At 40.5% G+C, this 22,206-nt stretch overlaps 1 protein-coding gene and 1 long non-coding RNA gene across 5 annotated transcripts; one reads left to right on the plus strand and one right to left on the minus strand.

The window, feature by feature from the left end:
- Window positions 1–16: 16 nt before the first annotated feature.
- On the minus strand, window positions 17–14,573 carry LOC135528352 (C4b-binding protein alpha chain-like). Of its 2 annotated transcripts, none has more exons than XM_064957380.1 (11): window positions 14,234–14,573; window positions 13,238–13,441; window positions 12,921–13,109; window positions 12,576–12,675; window positions 12,236–12,309; window positions 11,960–12,142; window positions 8,696–8,872; window positions 4,489–4,533; window positions 3,636–3,677; window positions 2,856–2,901; window positions 17–2,121 (listed from the first exon to the last, which is right to left on the minus strand). In XM_064957380.1, the coding sequence occupies exons 2-11, from the start codon at window positions 13,314–13,316 to the stop codon at window positions 2,097–2,099; spliced, it is 960 nt and encodes a 319-aa protein (XP_064813452.1). In that variant the 5' UTR covers window positions 13,317–13,441; window positions 14,234–14,573; the 3' UTR covers window positions 17–2,096. The 2 variants fall into 2 exon arrangements, with proteins under 2 accessions (XP_064813452.1, XP_064813451.1); XM_064957379.1 differs by having other exon boundaries at window positions 4,489–4,539; window positions 14,234–14,568.
- Window positions 13,508–20,165, plus strand: LOC135528355 (uncharacterized). Of its 3 annotated transcripts, none has more exons than XR_010453541.1 (4): window positions 13,508–13,678; window positions 15,184–15,276; window positions 15,412–16,308; window positions 19,419–20,165. It is a non-coding gene; the product is annotated as an uncharacterized LOC135528355 (long non-coding RNA). The 3 variants fall into 3 exon arrangements; XR_010453540.1 differs by having other exon boundaries at window positions 13,512–13,678; window positions 15,184–15,512; window positions 15,908–16,308; XR_010453539.1 differs by having other exon boundaries at window positions 15,184–16,308.
- Window positions 20,166–22,206: the final 2,041 nt, after the last annotated feature.

Genomic DNA, 22,206 nt, shown 5'->3' on the forward strand with positions numbered 1-22,206 from the left:
AGACAAACGACACCGGTTCATGTATAAATGAGCTCTGTTTAATTGATTGGTACATTAAATCAAACGTGAAGAAAAAAAACGTTCATAATTGGCTGACCACAACTTACTATCTTAAGTGGTTCCACACTGATAATAAAACTGGTAATAGACAGATGTAAAGTAGAGCATTTAGAGTCAGTGGTGAAAGCTACATTATACTTAAACACATTAATATTTCATTTTATTCATTAAAAGTGCTCCTGTTAGATAGTCGTCTTAGATATAATGAAACAACCTTTTGGAACATGTATTTTCCTTCCATTTTGAAAACATGCTGTTTGACATTTAACACGGCTCTGTTTATTTAGTAGGGTACATTGATCAGAATAAATTAAACGTCAAACCTACTTTTATAGTCACCTAACATTGTGCTCTACTAAACAACAACATGGGTTCATATGAAGCAAACACTTGATTAGATCCCATGAAACATTAGAAATTAAATCGCATTTGCATCAACAAAAAAAGCTGTAAAGACCACCAGTATGAGACGACCAAGCAATGGAATAAAGAGGGGAGTTGGAAAAAGTCAGTCAAGATATCAAATAAATACAGGGAAAACTGCAGAACGTTGTGTCTTTACCATTGATAAAGCGAAGTAAAGAATCTAAAACTAACATTTCAAAATTCACTGTGCAAATTCATCTACTTTGTATAGTGAGTTTTTCTACTCTGTACTGTTGAGGAAGTAAGCATTTTCCTACTGTTACACGTGCTATTCTGTGCATGTGACAAATAAACAGATTCATTTGAGCCTTCTATATTAGTGAGAGCTGCAGGCTTCCTCCTAGAACACCATGGCCCAGTAGTCTTATTGCAAGAGACTTTGCATTTACTAAAGGCAGCAATTGAGCTGTCAGGTACGGTGGATGTTAAATTAGAAGTGGATTGAATAGCAGAGCTCCAATACATTTGCTCAATATGCTTCAGCCAGTTGCCATAATGAATCTCACACATTCAATGTGACACATTCAAGAACAGCTTACAGGGGGAAAAGTCTCAAACATGATTCATCTCTGGAAATAAGACATCGGAACATTACAGGCATTTATTTCCCCTTTATATTAAAACAAAATGTCTTCACTTTTTAAAAAAAATACATCTTTCCTTGGCTTATCTACAGTAGAACAATACAAAAATAGGCTATAAGTTCAAATAAAGATTCCAAAGCTGGATCATGAGCCAGAGCCCTTGATCCCTCAAAGAGCTAAACACACTCAAAAGTATACTCTGGTGTTTCAAGCATGGTCTCCTTGTAAAACCAAGCTTTTCAAATTCACATCACAATACTTGTCTAAGGCCAATGACTAGAGCTAAACTTGGTGAAAGCAATTGATTCACATTGAACCATCTTTGCTCTTGAGCTCCAGGATATGAGTGTTTCAACACACCTGCAACCTGCTCTAGCAAACCAATCATGTTGACCTTCGGTGGCATGACTTATATTAAGACATTGCGTCAAACACATTCCCCTATGTATTTATTTTGTCAGTGAAGCTAAAACTTAATTAGGCTCTGTACTCCAGCAGTTTAGATCAAATGTTTGATACGAGGCGACAGTACGGAACGCCACATTTGAGGGTATTTTCATACAAATCTGTTTTACTGTTTAGAAATGACAGCACTTTATGGTTCTATACTGGGAGTCTGGCTGGGCATCTTAATGGATATGATTTCCTTTATTTCAGAGCGGGCAAAACTGGCTTTGTGATGCAGGATTGCCCTAAAGGGCAGCTTCCATACATGAAAATTTTAACTAAGGTGGTTGGCAATGAGAAAGCAGGCTCAGATAAAGTTATTTGTGAAGTACACTGGAAATATGAATAGTTATTGAATAAATTAGGTTTGGCCACTCATTAAGCACAAGCTTCCAAATCGGAATGAACCAATTCATTCTTCATCGTGATGTTTCTAAAACATCACACGATCGAGCTTCCTTTGAAAGGAAATGAACCCGGTGTTTGGGAGGGGCTGGTGCATTCATAAGCAGGAGGGTAGTGCATTAAATCACAGCAGCCTGTTCACTTTGACTCCCTTATCAATGAAGCAAGAGGAAACTAAGGCAAGTAAGACGACCAGGCACTGAAAAATAAAAACCAAAAATTCAGTTAGAAAAATCAAGAAAATACATTTCACATTTTTTTTCTACACCTGTCCTGCTAAAAGAATGAACATAAACATGATAAATTTGTCTTCAGAGTTATTAGTGGGCACATTTCCTAAGTAGCCAAATCGATAGCTGTAACCCAAAAGTTGAGCAATGTATTTCATGACTGCATTTCTGGATGACCAGGAGGCCAAACCTAGCCTGGAACCCAGACCTGTTTTGTGCTAACAATCCACTCCTTGCCATGTGTCATGGCAAACTGTTTGTTATATGACAGAGTGGTAAGGGGTGGAATGTTAGCAAAAAACAAGTCTGGGATCCCAGGCTAGGCCAAACCCATTGCCCCAACAATCTGTCACCCTTGCCCGACACGTGAGTGGAAACCCGTCTGGACATCATCAATGAGACCCACCAACCAGTTTAATGTTTAAGAACACTAGAAGATTTGACAAAATGGCCATTGCGTTTACTTTGCAGCTCCACTACTGTGGCTGGTGTGTGTATATTGATGTTAAACACCAGAAAGCTTTGTAAATATAAAGCATGCAGCATTTAGCTGAAACGGCATAGGTGGCTATGACAGCAGCAAGAACTCAAAAGAACACACGAAACTGAACAACAGTTGTTTTAGTGAGCGCAAAGAAAAGCGGGAGGAGCCATGACAGGAAACAAGCCTTGATTAGATGTTAATGAAATGAGAATGACTTACCTTGCATAATATTTGTAGACTATAAATCCTATAACACAAACAAAACCTACAAAGAAAAAAGGAGAAGTTTGAATCCATGAGGTATTATTTGGGTCATTCTTACTTGGCATAGAGTTTAAAAACAAACATTCCTACTCCTTACTGTGAACAACATTAATAAAAAATAATGGGATGTCAACAGAAAGGGGTATTGTTATAGGTTTGTATACCAGTAACAATAGAAAAGTATTACAAATAACTTCATGTCTGTCCTGCAAGAAAAGGCTTGAACAGAATACTACCTAGGTAATAAAAATAAACTCAGGACCCTGTCTTTCAAAGATCATTTGTAAAAATCCAAATAACTTCAGATCGTCATTGTAAAGGGTTTAAACACTGTTTCCCATGCTTATTCAATGACCCATAAACAATTAATGAGCATGCACCTGTGGAACGATCGTTAAGACACTAACAGCTTACAGACGGTAGGCAATTAAGGTCTCAGTTACGAAAACTTAGGACACTAAAGAGGACTATCTACTGACTCTGAAAAACACCAAAAGAAAGGTGCCCAGGGTCCCTGCTCATCTGCGTGAACGTGCCTTAGGCATGCTGCAAGGAGGCATAAGGACTGCAGATGTGGCCAGGGTAATACATTGCAATGTCCATACTGTGAGACGCATAAGACAGCGCTACAGACGTCTTTATAAGATGGAATATAGTACAATTCTTGTTTTATTTAACAGGTCACCATGTTGGACGGTTACTGTCATTATCCACACAAATTCTATAGCAACTTACCAAGTCCACCTAGAACACCCCCTACTATTTTCCATGTGTGGTCTGTAAGAGAAACAAACGAGGGAAGGAATATGCCATCATGAATTTGCAGTAATAATTAAATCATCACTTAATAGCCTAAATAATGCTTGAACCATCAAAGAGATCATATACAACACCAATAGATAGCAACTGGGAGACAGCTTACTGTTGTAACAACATATACACGGAGTGTACAAAACATTCATATTGAATTTCCGCTCCCCCCATTTGCCCTCAGAACAGGCTCAATTCATCAGGGCTCGGGGACTCCCGAGGGACGCAGCGGTCTAACACACTGCATCTTAGTGCAGTGGTTCAAATCCAGGCTGCATCACATCCGGCTGTGATTGGGAGTCCCATAGGGCGGGCACAATTGGCCCAGCGTCGTCCAGGGTCATTGTAAATAAGAATGTTATTTTTTTCTTTTAAAAAACGGGATGCTGGCCCATGTTGACACCAATGCTTCCCTCAGTTGTGTCAAGTTGGCTGGATGTCCTTTGGGTGGTGGACCTTGATACATACTAAACTATTGAGCATGTAAAACCCAGCTGCATTGCAGTTCTTGACACAAACCGGTGTGCCTGGCACCATTCCCTGTTCAAAAAGGCACCTACATTTTTTGTCGTGCCTATTCCCCCTCTGAATGGCACACATACACAATCCATGTCTCAATCGTCTCAAGGCTTAAAAATCCTTCTTTAACCCGTCTCCTCCCCATTCAATTACACTGATTGAATTGGACTTAACAAGTGATATCAATAAGGGATCATAGACTGGCCAGGTGAAAGCTATGTCATGGAAAGAACGTGTAAAACATCAATAGGTAGCTTACTGTTGGCCGCTGGGGGACTAGTGGGACCAGGATCAGGTGCACCATCTGTTGCTAAAAGAGATGAAATTAGGGTTCACACACACTTAACACCAACAATTACAGCTTACTGATGTTTGATAAATCAAATAGATAAAAAAAAAGAGATGTTAGAGGCATGGCATAAACAAACTAGTGTTCAATTTCAACACAGCCAATACTTTATTTCTGTGTTCAAGGTAGTCTATGTGAAACATAACTCAAGGTAGGGTTCAGCCCTATGTGAATACAGATGGAGGTTTACTTCAAACGTTTTTGATATGGGTTGTATTTCCCCATGACTACTTGATAGGTACATTGTTACATACTGTATATTCAGATCACAAATCAATCCTTTGTCGTCTCCGGTGAAGGAGAAAAGCCACCATAAACGACCACTTGTTGGCGGCCAGGTTCAATTTGAATCTATAATTCAAGTGTCAATTCAAGTTGAGACAAGAATATATCTTTGGACACAAATAAGTAGGGGAATTTAGCGAGCATAATAGGCTGTGTACTTCACAGTACCAATGACGATTCTTCACCTCAGCCAGACTGACATGCAACTTTGTGTAGAGGTAATTTGAAAGCCTCACCACAAACACACCACTGGCTTATTCTATTACCATAAAGGATCAAAGGTTAGGCTAATGATGTCAGTTGAGGTGTTAGTAGGCCTGTGACGGTCATGTAGCCAAATGACTGCAGGTCACTGTAATAACCATTCAAAATGTTTTTGGGAAACACATTATCGCCTAGTAGGGGGCTTTGTTTTAGTCAAAAGGGCTACAAAGTAACGCAATACAATTAAGCCGGTACTTATTTTTGTCTAGTATGTCACAACAGTTTCCTGTTGTGATCCCTCAAATGCTTTAGTCAGCCAGTGTGGTCTGAGTAGAATGGTCTTGGACAAGATTCACAAATAAAGTGTTACTCAGCAGACCCTCAATGGAAGGTAAGCAGCTCACTAGATCATGGGATTGTTTGAATGGATCAAAAAGGTCAAATTTGAACACCAGTTTGTTTTAAATAGTAACCAACTTTGCTACTAAACGCATTAGGGCTGTTCTGGGGAGAAAAATAAATAATAATCTTGGTCTGTTCTTTCAACCATTGATTTTAAAACATGTACTTTTCCATATATAACCACACCTTGTGTTTTAATCAAAATCAACTATGCATTGAGATTTTCTGATGCTTTAAACTAGGAGGTCGACCGGTTAATCGGAATGGCCGATGAATCACGGCCAATTTCAAGTCATCTGCATTTTTTGGACACCGATTATGGCAGATTACATTGCACTCCACGAGGAGACTTCGTGGCAGGCTGACTACCTGTTATGCAACTGCAGCAAGGAACCAAGGTAAGGTGCGAGCTAGCATTACATTTATATTATAAAAAAGAAATCAAACGTAATCCACTAGTTAAACTAGTAATATCATCAACCATGTGTAGTTATCTAGCTTGTCCTGCGTTGCATATAATCAATGCGGTGCCTGTTCATTTATCATTGAATCACAGCCTACTTCGCCAAATGGGTGATTTAACAAGCGCATTCGCAAAAAAAAAGCACTGTCGTTGCACCAATGTGTACCTAACCATAAACATCAATGCCTTTCTTAAAATCAATACACAAGTATATCTTTTTAAACCTGCATATTTTGTTAATATTGCCAGCTAACATGAATCTCTTTTAACTAGGGAAATTGTGTCACTTCTCTTGCGTTCTGTGCAAGCAGAGTCAGGGTATATGCAGCAGTTTGGGCCGCCTGGCTCGTTATGAACTGTGTGAAGACCATGTCTTCCTAACAAAGACCGTAATTAATTTGCCAGGATTTTACACAATTATGACATAACATTGAAGGTTGTGCAATGTAACAGCAATATTTAGACTTATGGATGCCACCTGATCACTGAAAGAAAAAACATTTTGTTTTAGAAATTATAGTTTCCGGATTTGACCATATAAATGACCTAAGGCTCGTATTTCCGTGTGTTATTATATTATAATTATGTCTATGATTTGATATTTGATAGAGCAGTCTGACTGAGCGGTGGTAGGCAGCAGCAGGCTCCTAAGCATTCTTTCAAACAGCACTTTCATGCATTTGCCAGCAGCTCTTCGCTGTGCTTCAAGCACTGCGCTGTTTATGACTATCAACTCCCGAGATTAGGCTTGCAATACTATAGTGTCTATAAAAACATCCTAAAGTCAAAAGGTATATGAAATACAAATGGTACAGAGAGAAATTGTCCTATAATAGCTACAACCTAAAACTTCGTACCTGGGAATAATGAAGACTCAGGTTAAATAGGAACCACCAGCTTTCATATGTTCTGAGCAAGGAACTTAAACGTTAGCTTTTTTACATGGCACATATTGCACTTTTACCTTCTTCTCCAACACTTTGTTTTTGCATTATTTAAACCAAATTTAACATGTTTCATAATTTATTTGAGACCAAATTGATTTTATTGATGTATTATTTTAAGTTAGTGTCCATTCAGTATTGCTGTAATTGTCATTATTACAAATATATATTATAATGACAATTACAGCAATACTGAATGGACACTAACTTAAAATAATACATCAATAAAATCAATTTGGTCTCAAATAAATTATGAAACATGAGATATATATAACACATACATACAAAAAAAATAATAATTAATAAATATTTGTATTTTTTAATTTGGCCGATTAATCGGCATCAGCTTTTTTTTTGGTCCTCCCAATAATTGGTATTGAAAAATCATAATCGTTCGACCTCTACTTTAAACTCACGGTGATGAAAAAACACAAATGACTTAAGAGGGAGCCAGAGATCAAGATAACCACAAGGGAAAAAAGGTAACCTGTCCGACCATCCTCCTTCCCACTCCTACTGACATTCAGAAATTCTGCAGTTACTCTCCTGAAGTTGCCAGTAATAGGCTACACGAGGAGTCTGCAAACTTTCACATGTGGAATTCCAATTTATTTGACCATTTCTACTGATCTGCGTGCCAAGATAGGGTTTTCATATGCACACTTTGCGTGGAACAGTTTAATTTAATTTATAATAATGTCTTCGTATCTCAATATTTGTCATGTTATTAAACAAAATTCTATCCAAATGAAAATTCTACAACCCTAAAAAGTAACATCTATTGCCAACTACGTAAAAGCATTGGAGCCTGCAGGTAGAAAATATCCTGATGAAAAATAAATATCCTATAAATTACATAGACTGGCCATGCTTAGCCTGCAACAAACTTGAAACATTGTATCAACTATTAACTTGGGTCCAGACTGACATTGTATAAAATATTTTGGGCCCCTCAAGAGTTTGCTGCACCAGTGAGCTCAGGACATACACAGCTCTAGGGAATTTGCGCAAGGGATAAGAATTATTCAGGTAGGCCTATTTTATGAAATTTCCACTGGATCAGAGCATAACATTTTCCCCTTTCACGCTAATTGGTTCTCGAAAGGGAGAGAGCTGGAAAGATATTTAAAATATTGAGAAACTATTGTCATGCTCAATGGATGTAAAAACAGACTGTTTTCTTGCTGTTTGAGGTGAAGAGAGAGTGCGCATTCTGGAGGGAGACGTGCATTGTGCAGCCACACTCCCCTTCTTGGACTGTGCCATCCCTGCGGCCTCCGCAATGGATTTGCCTCGGCCTCCGCAATGGATTCGTTCACTGAGATGGGCGTGAATAAGACCGGTGTTGTGTGCCGTATAAATAAATACATTTATTTTACTGCTCGACTAAATGTTTTTAAATAATCTTGGTCGACCAACAGCCCATTATTGACCAGACAATCAACCAGTCAAATAATTGGGGTCAGCCCTAAAAAAAAACATGCAGGCGAGTAGCAAGGAATGGACTAGAAGGAAATAGATGGAAATCAAAATGACCAAATCCAAACTAATGCATACTGGGAAAATAATTACCTGAGGTTGCTATGCACAGCCATGCATATGGTGAAAAATAATGATTAGCATGAAGACTAGGCCTACCACACATCGCATTTTGTGTTATCAAAATAGTCTCAACATGTTTACATAAGATAGGGTCAATTCAGAAAGTCAGTTTGCTGACATATGTCTTCTGGTCCTAAACACCAAATGACGCACAAAATATCTAAGTTCAAATATAGGTTAAAGTGTGTTAAATAACAAACACCAAAACAAGCCTTACCTTTGCATGTGGGAATAGAAGCTGACCAGCCTTCTATTTCACATGTCAGACTGGCCTCTCCCATCATCTTATATCCATCGTTGCACTTATACCTCACAAAAGACTTGTGCTGGTAGGGGGGCAGACGACCTTCAATCCTAACGCCATTCTCAACAACAGGAGCAGGACATGAAACCACTGCAGATGTAAACAAAGAGCAATTTCGTTAGCTACTGTTGTGAACAAGGTGGGCCCAAGTCTCTCATTAGTTTTAGGCTATTTGAAGGCAATATCACAATTTTGCTATAGCCACTTATTTATGAATTCTGGAACTTGGCCTTTAATAAATAAGCTAGAGTTTTTGTTACACACTTCGTCTGAGCTCAATGTTGCATCATGGTTTTTAGAGTAGGCCCACAGTACACATAAACCATGTTTTAGACTGCTCTATTAGCCTGTGTTGTATGTTAATAGGTGGGTCTAATCCTGAATGCTGATGGGATAAAACTACATTCCGGCCTGTGTATTTCACAAGATACCACCTGCTAATCTATTTGCTATGTTCCACCGCACTGCAATCCACTGTCTCATCAACCCTGCCAGGAAATGTATAACTAATGGCGCGGAAGGAGTTGGCTGCCGTTTTAAGATCCCGTAACCAATTGTGCATGTTTTTGGTTTATTTGTAAGTTATTTTGTTGATGATGTTTCTGCCACCTTGTCTTATGACCGAAAATAGCTTCTAGATATCAGGACAGTGATTACTCACCCCGTACTGGGGGAATACTTTTCTTCAATTTACTTCAGACAAGGCCCTCATCCCTGTAATTCGCAGGAGAAAGAGACAGAGGTATCGTGGACGAAGATCCGGGTGCCTTGTTAGGATCCGTCACCGAAAGGGTATTCTACCTTTACCATCGTTCCTATTAGACAACGTGCAATCAATCGATAATAAAATAGAGACAAACTACGATCACGTATATCCTACCAACGGAACATTAAAAACGGTAATATCTTACGTTTCACAAAGTTGTGGCTGAACGACGACATTAATAAGCATACAGCTGGTGGGTTTTATGCTTTTTCAGGAGGATAGAACAGCGGCCTCTGATAAGACAAGGGGTGGCGGTCCATGTATATTTGTAAACAACAGCTGATGCACGAAATCTAAGGAAGTCTTAAGGGTTTGTGTATTTATCAAAGCTGTCTAAATACCACCGCAAACCGATACTGGCACTAAGACCGCACTGAATGAGCTATACATGGCCATTAGCAAACAGGAAAACACTCATCCAGAGAAGGCGCTCCTAGTGGCCGGGGACTTTAATGCAGGGAAACTTAAATCCATTTTACCTAAATTCTAATCAGCATGTTAAATGTGTAACCAGAGGAATATATATACAAATATAGACCACCTTTACTCCACACACAGAGAAGCGTACAAGCTCTCCCTCGCCCTCCATTTGGCGGGGGATACCTGACCAAAATTCTATCCTCCTGATTCCTGCTTACAAACAAAAACTAAAGCAGAAAGCACCAGTGACTCAGTCAATAAGGAAGTGGTCAGATGAAGCAGATGCTCAGCTACTGGACTGTTTTGATAGCACAGACTGGAATATGTTCCGGAATTCTTCTGATGGCATTGAGGAGTACACCATATCAGTCACTGGCTTCATCAATAAGTGCATCAATGATGTCATCCCCACAGTGACAGTACATACATACCCCAACCAGAAGCCATGGATTACAGGCAACATCCGTACTGAACTAAGCGTGAGCTGACCAACTGGCAAGTTGCTCCTGAATGGTGCAGTGGCCTAAGGCACAGCATCCCAGTGCTTGAGACGTCACTACAGACACCCTGGTTCGAATCCAGGCTGTATCACAACCGGCCGTGATTGAGATAGGGCGGCGCCTAACTTGCCCAGCGTTGTCCGGGTTTGGCCAGTGTAGGCCGTCATTGTAAATAAAAATTTGTTCCTAACCGACTTGCCTAGTTAAATAAATAAGTGTCCTAACTGACATTTTCAACCTATCCCTGACAGAGTCTGTAATACCAACATGTTTCAAGCTGACCACCATAGTCCCTGTGCCCAAGAACACTAAGAACCTGCATAAATGACTACCAACCCATAGCACTCACGTCTGCAGCCATGAAGTGCTCTGAAAAGGCTGATCATGGCTCACATCAACAATATCCCTCAAAGCTCATCTCTAAGCTAAGGACCTGGGACTAAACACCTCCCTCCGCAACTGGATCCTGGACTTCCTGACAGGCCTCCCCCAGGTGGTAAGGGTAGGTAACACCACAACCGCCATGCTGATCCTCAACACAGGGCCCCTTAGGGGTGCGCGCTCAGTCCTGACCTATAGGGAGGAGGTCAGAGACCTGGCTGTGTGGTGCCAGGACAACAACCTCTCCCTCAACGTGATCAAGACCAAGGAGATGATTGTGGACTACAGGAAAAGGAGGACCATGCACACCCCCATTCTCCTCACCGGGGCTGCAGTGGAGCAGGTTGAGAGGTTCAAGTTCCTTGGTGTCCACATCACAATCTAACAGGTTCCAAGCACACCAAGACAGTCGTGAAGAAGACTAAATAAAGCTAACTAGAACAGCTTAAACAAATGCAACTGCAGCTACTTTGCTGTTATTCTGGCTGCACTTTGACGTGACTAAGTTAGCCGTAGTTGGCTAGCTAGCAAGCAAGCAAGCAAGGGATAAGACCATTGCCAGCCAGTATGGCATTTAGAACGAACAACTGGGTCGCGTCCATAGACACAGAACAAAAGACTGAATGACTGGGTTGCGTCTCCAGCAATCCTACATTTGTGTCAGGAATATGTCTTGTGGAAGGATGAAATAGCATGAAGAAATTAATCAAAATAACGTTTTTTATTTGGTCAATCGCTATTTGAATATGTTGGTAACTCGTTGTATAAAAGTGGTTGTATAAATGTCCTCGACGCCGGTGTTTGGAGGATATATTGGCACGGTTTGCCGGCACTCGACGAAAACGAACAACGTTCGTGCCAATACATTCTTCAAACACCGGCTTCACGGGCATTATCACTGAAATGTCTCACGCACATCTCTGCTTATGTTATTTCTTTGTATCAGGCTAGATAGTGATATTTTTGTAATTTAAAAAAATATGTTCAGATGAGGTCATCTGGACCCTGACATTGCTCATGATTGTGTGGTGGAGGTTATATGTCTTGTCAACAACCATAATTATGACTGTTTAAAACAGAAGGGGGGAAAAAGGCGAGCTTTCAACGTACTTTTACACTCCGGTGGAGCTGGCTGGAATTCTCCGTCCTTTTCACAGACTATGGATTTAATTCCAACCAGAGTGAATTCCTTCTCACAGCTATATTCCACAACACTTCTATAGTGGTACTCTTCATCAGGTGGGATAACAAGTCCACCGTTGACAATGGTGGGGGGCTTTCCACACTTCACCACTGCAGAGTAGAACACAACAGCAGTTATGAACAGTTTTGATCTTGGCACAAGCATAGAACTGTTTAAGATATTGTTATTTTCACTTGACTAACCTTCACATACAGGAACTCTGCCATCCCAGCCTTCGGCCATACAGTTCCTTACACCACTGCCCACAAGCATATAGCTGAAAAAGATTACACAATATGAGACAGTATTTGGACCATTGGTTTTGGGATAGCAAGGGGTTACAACATACTGTTCACTGATCATGATATCATAAGCTTTACAAACATTTCCTTTAGCTTTTAGGGACGAAAAGTATTCGGCCTGCAAATTGTGAACTTTGTGAAACATGACATGTTAAAGTACTCAGTTGAGCCCTATTAAAGAATGAGAGTGCGCAAGCACAAGAGAGAGCGAGAGTGGGGAGGCAAATAGCCTTGCACTGACCCAGTGTCACAGGTAACCGCAGCTCTGGCACCGAACAGAATGCCTTCATCGAGAATATATTTGCCGTTCATCACATCTCCTGGGGGGCCACACGACTTTTCTGAAAACCATGAAGAAAACTAGTCAGACTCATGTACATAGGAAATGTAGGCTAGCTTGGAATATACTTGTTTTGTGCTAACATGCCACTCCATGTCATATGCCAAACATATTGGCATATGACATGGAGTGGCAAGGAGTGGAATTTTTTGCACAAAACAAGTCTGGTTTCAGGCTAGGCTTAGGCTAGTATTTCACTGAGTTTTATGGATGGGCAATGAATATAAATACAATTATTGGAATTACTTTTGCATGTCAGTGTCACTGTACTCCACACGCCAGCAGTACAGGTGACTGATCGAGACCCTCCTTCACGGACATATCCAATTCCACACTCAAAACGCGCAGTTGTTCCCTCTCCAAATGTCTCTTTGGTGATGTAGGCTTCTGTCAAAACCATGTTGGGCTTTCCTATGGGTTTGGAGCATTCTTGAGCTGAAAGATGTGGAAGAAAGAGTTCATGTTAATGACCAAGGCAGCCAAATGCAGGAGTCAAAACCTTTAAACCATAGACTGTAGACAGGGTGAGTTGCATAGAAATAACTGATTCTAGTTGACCCTACCTTGAACAGGAAGAACCATGAAGGCAAGTTGCACCATCCCTATTATCAAGGACCAACAGAGGTCTTTAGAAGGCAGCATGACGTCTTCTTTTCCCGTAACAATCAGCAACACACGATTTCCTGGATTGGTTTGTTTGTTCGTTAGAGTAAAGTTCCCCACCTAAACGGATGATCTTCTCGCAATATCCACTTTTCGTAATCAGACTGTGTTGACATGGAAAGAGACACCATTATGTTAATGTTAGCTGGGGGTGGGTATAACGTTCCAAAAACGTCGTAAATAACAAGGTTGCCAACAAACAACGCATTCAAAGTTGTATAGCGGCAGTGTAAAATACCAGGTAGAGAGCGGGCAATTTTGTTTTTCACTCACCACGTTTATTCCGAAAAACGTCTGTCCTCACTCTGGTAGCCCATGGACAAACAATAATAAGCTATGTGGTGAGTTGATGCCTATTCGGCAGCTAGTTAGCTAGGTGAATTGATCATGCGACTTTGTATGCGTTTGTTGGCATCCTTGTTATTTACGAAGATCTTGGAACAGTTTCCTGCTGGAACGTTCCACATTATACCACCCGTTAGCTGGCACTGGGTGGAACCTGCGAGATATCTAGCCTGGCTAATTAGCTAACGTTAACTGGATCAGTTAACTACCGTGTTTGCGTACATGGCACTGTCTATAACAAATAGGTCATAATGCCAAATAGACCGTTGTTTGTAGGATATTGGCACGGGTGTTAGACCTGAGAAGAAGTCTATACAAATCTCATCAGATGAAAACTAAAATGTTAGTCTAAAATAAAATTTGAGATAATGTCTAGATGCTTTTTATAGTGGAGAACAAGTTTATAATTTGCCTGGCAGGTTTGATGAGGCATTTTAACGTGGAATAGACACCGTCTGGAATGCGCTTTTAACCAAACAGCATTCAGGATTAGACCCACCCGTTGTATAATATCCAATAATTATCAGCTATGGTATTTGAAAAAGTCTTACCTTATTGTTCAAAATCTGTATGCTTTCTTCAAAACCCAACTGTCAGTCTGTCTAGCAGTAGCAAATGTACGTTTGTGTTGCGCATTTTCTTCTTCTTTGGTGAGGTTTTAACGGCGGTTGGCATCCAATATGTTGCATTAACGTCACGAACTGGACTGGAGTAAAAATCCGTTATACTTTGCGCTACAACAACGGAAAAGGAGGGGGAGTGGGCTTCAACAACGGAAAAGGAGGGGGAATGCCCAACCTACTAACCCTACACCCCGTTCCACTATTGTGACCCTATTTGACCCTACACCAGGCCACTTGCCTGGGAGGACAGGAGACTACCATTTAATACCCCCTGTGGCTCTTCTGCAGTTAAATCACAGACAGAACAGTGAGACAGCTGTACAATGAGACGGCTGTATAAATGTGAAGCAGTGGCCGGCAGTGGGAGATGGGACCAGATGGATTTTGGCCAACATTCTGCTAATTTACTCATCAACTAAACATTTGATTTCAATACAGTTTTCTCTTCCCAAACCTACAATCTGTTATGAATAGAGTGGACACATGTTTGTAGACTTTACCCTTTGCCAAAGTTTTTAAAAGTGTTGTTGTTTAGGAGTACAAAGGCGAATTGACTCTCTTCACCGAGTGTGCGTCCCCAACGGAAATGCGCCAATAGGATCTCGCTAGCTCGTTCTTGGCTCTGCCCACCTCCTTGCTTGTTCTGCCCACTATGACTCATTTGTTCCCAATTGAAAGGACAGACTGTTGTCTAGCTTGGTTTTGTTATAAAACAATATTCGATTAAATGTTGTAATAGCAAGTACTTCTCTGCAGCTGTCACCACAACACCTATTTTCTGTGACTTAAGGTCCATTCCTACGGTACAGTTGATAACCATGACCGCTTCAAAGCCAACCTTACTGAAGTAAATTTCATTCATTATCTTATCACTGCAGTTTCACCACGCTATCCACCGGGGTCAGTGTCACACCAGACGGCGGGCATCATCGGCCCCGGGAATCTTCCGTTTCACCCCTGCCTTTACACAGGTAATCATTCCTTTCAATGGTGCACTTTTCTTCATCACAAGACCACATCTTGACCACCACATATATATATATTATTTTACCTTTATTTAACCAGGCAAGTCAGTTAACAAATTCTTGTTTTCAATGACGGCCTAGGAACAGCGGGTTAACTGCCTTGTTCAGGGGCAGAACGACAGATTTGTACCTTGTCAGCTCAGGATTCGATCTTGCAACCTTTCGGTAACTAGTCCAATAAGGTAAGAGTTTTCATGAAGTGCTTTGAGAGGCTAGTTAAGGATCATATCATCTCCACCTTACCCAACACCCTAGACCAGTGGGGTGGGGGGATACATTTGGGGATAGAAAAATGCATTTTGTGTAAACTTAAACCACTAAAACCGATTAAAAAAATTATATATATATTTTGTAATATAATGGACATTTTCCAATAACAGACCATCATTTTTCAGAATTTACAATCAACAATAAAAGCAAGACAATAACGCCCCCATTGATTTTGTTAAAATGTTTGAGAATAACACAGCATTCGACATGTCAAAATGCGTAGAAAACTGCCAAATGTTCTCTACCTGAAGGCAAAATGTATAGAATTGCAGAAAATTGTCTTTAACATTTTTAAACTTTATTTCAGCTCTATGGCAGGATGTGTGGAATTGCAGGAGACAAGCTTTGAAACTGCAAAAATGTATCTTCGCTGCCAAGATAACTTTTTTTTACTTATTCTTTGGTCTGAATGTTTTTTCACCACTCAACCCTTATGGTGGGTCGCGACTCAAAATACCCCTCCCCTACACTAACTACAATTTGCATACTGCCCCAAAAGATCCGTGGATAATGCGATCGCCATCGCACTGCACACTGCCCTATCCCATCTGGACAAGAAGAATACCTGTGTAAGAATGCTGTTCATCGGCTACAGCTCAGGCTTCTACGCCATAATGTCCTCCAAGGTCATCACTAAGCTTGGGGCTCTTCGTCTGAAACCCGCACTGTGCAACTGGGTCCTGGACTTGCTGACCCCATATGGTGAAGGTAAGCAACAACACCTCTGCCACACTGATCCACAATACAGGAGCCCCAAAAGGGGACGTGCTCAGCTCCCTCCTGTACTCAGCATAGAGAGCACACCCCCATCCACATCGATGAGGCCTTAGTGGAGAGGTTGAAAAGCTTCATGTTCCTCGGCATGCGCATCCCTGACAATCTGAAATGGTCCATCCACACAGACAGTGTAGTGAAGAAAGCGCAACAGCGCTTGGCCCCTCAGACCCTCACAAACTTCTAAAGATGCAGCGTTGAGAGCATCTTGTCAGGCTGTATCACCGCCTAGTACGGCAATTGCACATTCCTCAACCGTAGGGCTCTCCAGAGGATGGTGCGGTCAGCCCAACGCATCACCGGGGGGCACACTTCCTACCCACCAGGACATACAGTATACAGCACCCAGTGTCACAGGAAGGCCAAGAAGAGTATCAAGGACCTCTGCCACCGGAGCCACGGCCAGTTCACCACACTACCATCTAGAAGGCAGAGAGAGTACAGGTGCATCAAAGCTTGGACTGAGAGACTGAAAAACAGTTTCTATCTCAAGGCCATCAGACTGTTAAATAGTCAACACTAGCTGGCCTCCGACAAGTCTACTACCCTGAACTTAGTCACTGTTACTAGCCGGTTACCACCTGGCACTTAACCCTGCACCTTAGAGACTGCTGTCCTATGTACATAGTCATTGAACACTGGTCACTTTAATCATCTTTACATACTTTTTTTACGCACTTCATATGTATATACTGTATTCTAGTCAAGGCTCATCTTATATAACTGCTGCTGAAAACATATTTTCTATTCATATATTGTCCATAATGTCTACACACACCATCATATACAACATGTGTGTATGCAACCAATACATTTGATATGATTTGAAATGAAAACACACATAATCTAACGCCTGCCTCAGACCACTCGTAGAACAGCTAAGTGCATCGTTTGATGCTTTGTTTTTTTGCCCTCGTCACTTTTATACACAGAGGAGCTCTGCCAAACATAGAATCAATCACATGGTTTATCCACCTCTCTCTGACCTCCAATAACCTCAAAACAAAGTTGCCAATGTCTTTGTAATAGATACAAACCAGCAACGTATAAAATGATGGTTCATGCAAGACAAAGTGAGTTAGCAATATCATCACCTGTCCATGTGGGAAAGCCTACATAAGATAAATGACAAGACAATTAAAACAGCGCATAGCTGAACACCGCAGCTCAATCAGGTGAAGAACACTGACTATCCAGTAGCAGCTCACATCCTATCTCTTCCCTCAAATACACAGGCATTTAGCATGTTTCCCTACCAAGGAGAGGCGGTAACATTGAGACCCTACTACCACAGAGGGAGGCCTCCTGGTTATCCTAACCAACATTGACCCCTAGTGGTCTGAATATTGCCTTTGATCTCAGGCCCTTCTTATGAACAATTTGCTTTTTTTTATTAACAAGTCTTATAAATGAATATATTATTTCTACAGCTTATCAGCGTACACCCAATATGTTCCCCCTGTTGATGATGCTTATAATGCATTATGGTTGAACCAAAACGTTACAATTAAATGAAATTGGAAACAATTAAATATATATGTGAAATTAAATTAAACAATAATGTATGTAGATGCTAATATTATGTACAATATCTAATTATGTTGCCATTTCATAACAATAGCCTAGTGTATTCAACATGCTGTAAATTACAGTCTTGTAAAAGTTTCACTTGATAGCCTTCAATATTGACTGTTCTAGAGAATTTTAAACCGTTTTTTGTAAGAACATAGTATATCGGATTGATTTTAAGAAATTTAGTGGAGATTCAGTGAAAATAAAAATCTCATTGATTTGTCAAGACCTGTCCCCATACTTGTCTCAGAGCAGCAACGGAACGGTGCTGAAATAGTTGACCACAGTAGGTAGGCTATTGCTTCAAATCCTATTGCTTCTAACTTCAATATCTTTTATAAAGAAATAAGACCGTTAACAGCACATTACTCAAAACTAGTGAGACTCATGTCGCCAACAGTATATCTTTTTTTAAATTTTATTTATGACGTGACTCTTAGCCAATAATTAGGTTTAGAGGATTGAAGGATTCTAAATTAATATCTAAATCAAATCAAATCAAATTTTATTTGTCACATACACATGGTTAGCAGATGTTAATGCGAGTGTAGCGAAATGCTTGTGCTTCCAGTTCCGACAATGCAGTAATAACCAACAAGTAATCTAACTAACAATTCCAAAACTAATTTCTTATACACAGTGTAAGGGGATAAAGAATATGTACATAAAGATATGAATGAGTGATGGTGCAGAGCAGCATAGGCAAGATACAGTAGATGGTATCGAGTACAGTATATACATATGAGATGAGTATGTAAACAAAGTGGCATAGTTAAAGTGGCTAGTGATACATGTATTACATAAGGATGCAGTAGATGATAGAGTACAGTATATACGTATACATATGAGATGAATAATGTAGGGTATGTAAACATTATATTAGGTAGCATTGTTTAAAGTGGCTAGTGATATATTTTACATCCTTTCCCATTAATTCCCATTATTGAAGTGGCTGGAGTTGAGTCAGTGTGTTGGCAGCAGCCACTCAATGTTAGTGGTTGCTGTTTAACAGTCTGATGGCCTTGAGATAGAAGCTGTTTTTCAGTCTCTCGGTCCCAGCTTTGATGCACCTGTACTGACCTCGCCTTCTGGATGATAGCGGGGTGAACAGGCAGTGGCTCGGGTGGGTGTTGTCCTTGATGATCTTTATGGCCTTCCTGTAACATCAGGTGGTGTAGGTGTCCTGGAGGGCAGGTAGTTTGCCCCCAGTGATACCTTGTGCAGACCTCACTACCCTCTGGAGAGCCTTAAGTGGCATATCTAAGGGCAAATCTGATCTGTGAGAATATCTAAGTGGCTTTTATATAATTATAAATTAATTAATAATAATCGCTTTGTTTTAAAAACTAATATTTTGGAGATTTCATTTTCAAATAACCTAATGTGAGCGAGAAAATGCCCATACTTGAAAATGCGGTGAGACATTGTTACTAATTTGTAAATAAAGCCAGTTTATTTATTTCTGTTTTTAGAGGGAGAGAGCCCACCGTCAATTCATGAATCTCCCGGTCACGGCCGGCATGGGTATCGAACCAGCATCTGTAGCAACGTCACTGAGAGTGAGTGTCTTAGACTGCAGCGCCACTCTTAATGCTGATCAATTGCCTTGCACAAAGTATCTATTGTCCTGCTAATAGACCATAATGGCGCTGTAAATCGTGACTGGTCAGGAGTAGGCTACAGTACTACAGTAAGAGCAAAATAATCCTAACATTTACACACTCTAATTGTAGATTAACCAATACCCAAATGGAGATTCAGTGAAAATAAAAATCTTATTGATTTATCAAGACCAGTCCCCATGCTTGTCTCCCCATGTCTGACCTCTGAATGCTGTCTAAGCTATATGTTTTGAAGATTATTTTCCAGTAGGCAACAATTTGTTTACCTTCATTAGCCTACTTTGTTCCATTATTTCTGTCATTCAGTGATATTTATTCCCATAGTAATTTGTTATGAATTTCTAAGGAAATTAACATCTGCATTTTGAAAGAGTATTTTTATAATTATTTATTAACTAAAGCACAAAGATGTTGATGAAGAAATATAGTATTGTACAGTATATGCTTTATCCGACATTTTTGCGGTTGCATGAGGTCGCCTGCACACACTTTAAACATTTGGATAATAAAGCATTTTGAAGATAGACGCTGCCTGCATTTGTTTATTAGGCTACGGTGCAGTCTGACAAGTACACATCCTTGGAATAGCAGAACAGAATTCACGGTCCAGACGGCCCTTGCTGTGCCTGGTGAGCAATTGGTCAAGTTCTGTTGTCAAAAGAGGAATGGAAATGTCAGGGTGAACCGACGACCTGACGAACCCGCCAGGTATGTTGACTCTTGCTGTTGGAAGTGGAGTTCCAGAGCTCACAGGTGTGCCTGGCATGGATTGTGACAACATCTCATTCCTCGCCCTGTTCAACACGTCATTCTCCACCTGACTCTCCGCCAATGACGTGTGACTCTCCGCTAATACCGCCTGGCTCTGGACCAATGCATCAGCTGTTGCCCGTATCTTTGCCCTCAGGTAATGTTTTTCTTTCTGCTGGTCTGCCTTCAATGACTCGGTCTCGGTCTTCAAAGTTTGAATTTGAGCCATGTGCATCTTCATCAGATGAGCAGAATGGTACCGCCCTGAGCCCCCATCGATTACAGTGGCCTATGATAGAAATGGTAGATCAATTAAGAATTCAAAGTGACTCCAACACATAAATCCTGCATACACATGAAAAATAATAAGACCTCCACCAGTTTAAAAAAAACATTACTCAACACTAGTGAGACTCATGTCGCCTACGTTAGGCCTACAGTATATCGAACAACAACAACAAAAATGTCTGACGTGACTCTCCGCCAATAATTACATTTAGAGGATTGGATGATTCTAAATGTATATCTAAGGGGCATTTTATCAATTAGTATATTATAAACCACAATAGTTGTTGTATTATTTGTTCTATCTTTTCTGGTGGATTAAACTGAAATTATAACCAACTTTCTATGGCTTGTTTAAAAAATAACTATATTTTGGAGATGAACTAGTTTCAAATAACCTAAAGTGAGCGAGAAAAAGGCTATTCTTGAACATGGGGTGAGACATACAGTAGTTACTAATTTGTAAATAAAGCCAGTTTGTTATTTAGAATTATTTATTTATGTTTTTAGAGGGAGAGAAACCAAAATCCCCTCATCCCCCTGTTGCAGCCAGCACAGGTACTGAACCAGCATCTGTAGCAACACAGTCTGCAATTCACTGTCTTAGACCACTGCGCCACACAGGCACTGTACAACATAGCACAGTAGGCTACAGTACCACAGTACTGTTTCTCTTAGAATAAAAACCTTAGTGGAACAACAGTTTTAGTAGGTAAGTGCACAATTATCAGTTTCTATTTGGTTTATGTCGCCCATTCATTGTCAGTTAGAGACAAAGTAGCACCTTTTAAAAAACATTTTTTATAACCCTTCGAACATCAGCTGATATTTCAAAGTGTTGTACAGAAACCCAGCCTAAAACCCCAAACAGCAAGAAATGCAGGTGTAGAAGCACGGTGGCTAGGAAAAACTGCCTAGAAAAGGCCAAAACCTAGAAAGAAACCAGGCTTTTTTTTCACCTTTATTTAACCAGGTAGGCTAGTTGAGAACAAGTTCTCATTTGCAACTGCGACCTGGCCAAGAAAAAGCATAGCAGTGTGAACAGACAACACAGAGTTACACATGGAGTAAACAATTAACAAGTCAATAACACAGTAGAAAAAAAATAGAAAAAAAAGAGTCTATATACATTGTGTGCAAAAGGCATGAGGATGTACGCGAATAATTACAATTTTGCTGATTAACACTGGAGCGATAAATGATCAGATGGTCATGTACAGGTAGAGATATTGGTGTACAAAAGAGCAGAAAAGTAAATAAATAAAAACAGTATGGGGATGAGGTAGGTGAAAATGGGTGGGCTATTTACCAATAGACTATGTACAGCTGCAGCGATCGGTTAGCTGCTCAGATAGCAGATGTTTGAAGTTGGTGAGGGTAGCAACACACATGTGTATTAATAAACTAGCACACCTGCACCCAGATAAAAGTCTCCAACTTCAGCGATTTTTGCAATTCGTTCCAGTCACAGGCAGCAGAGTATTGGAACGAAAGGCGGCCAAATGAGGTGTTGGCTTTAGGGATGATCAGTGAGATACACCTGCTGGAGCGCGTGCTACGGATGGGAGTTGCCATCGTGACCAGTGAACTGAGATAAGGCGGA

This window comes from Oncorhynchus masou, chromosome 33 (genome assembly GCF_036934945.1).
Source record: "Oncorhynchus masou masou isolate Uvic2021 chromosome 33, UVic_Omas_1.1, whole genome shotgun sequence".
NCBI classification, from domain to species: domain Eukaryota; kingdom Metazoa; phylum Chordata; class Actinopteri; order Salmoniformes; family Salmonidae; genus Oncorhynchus; species Oncorhynchus masou.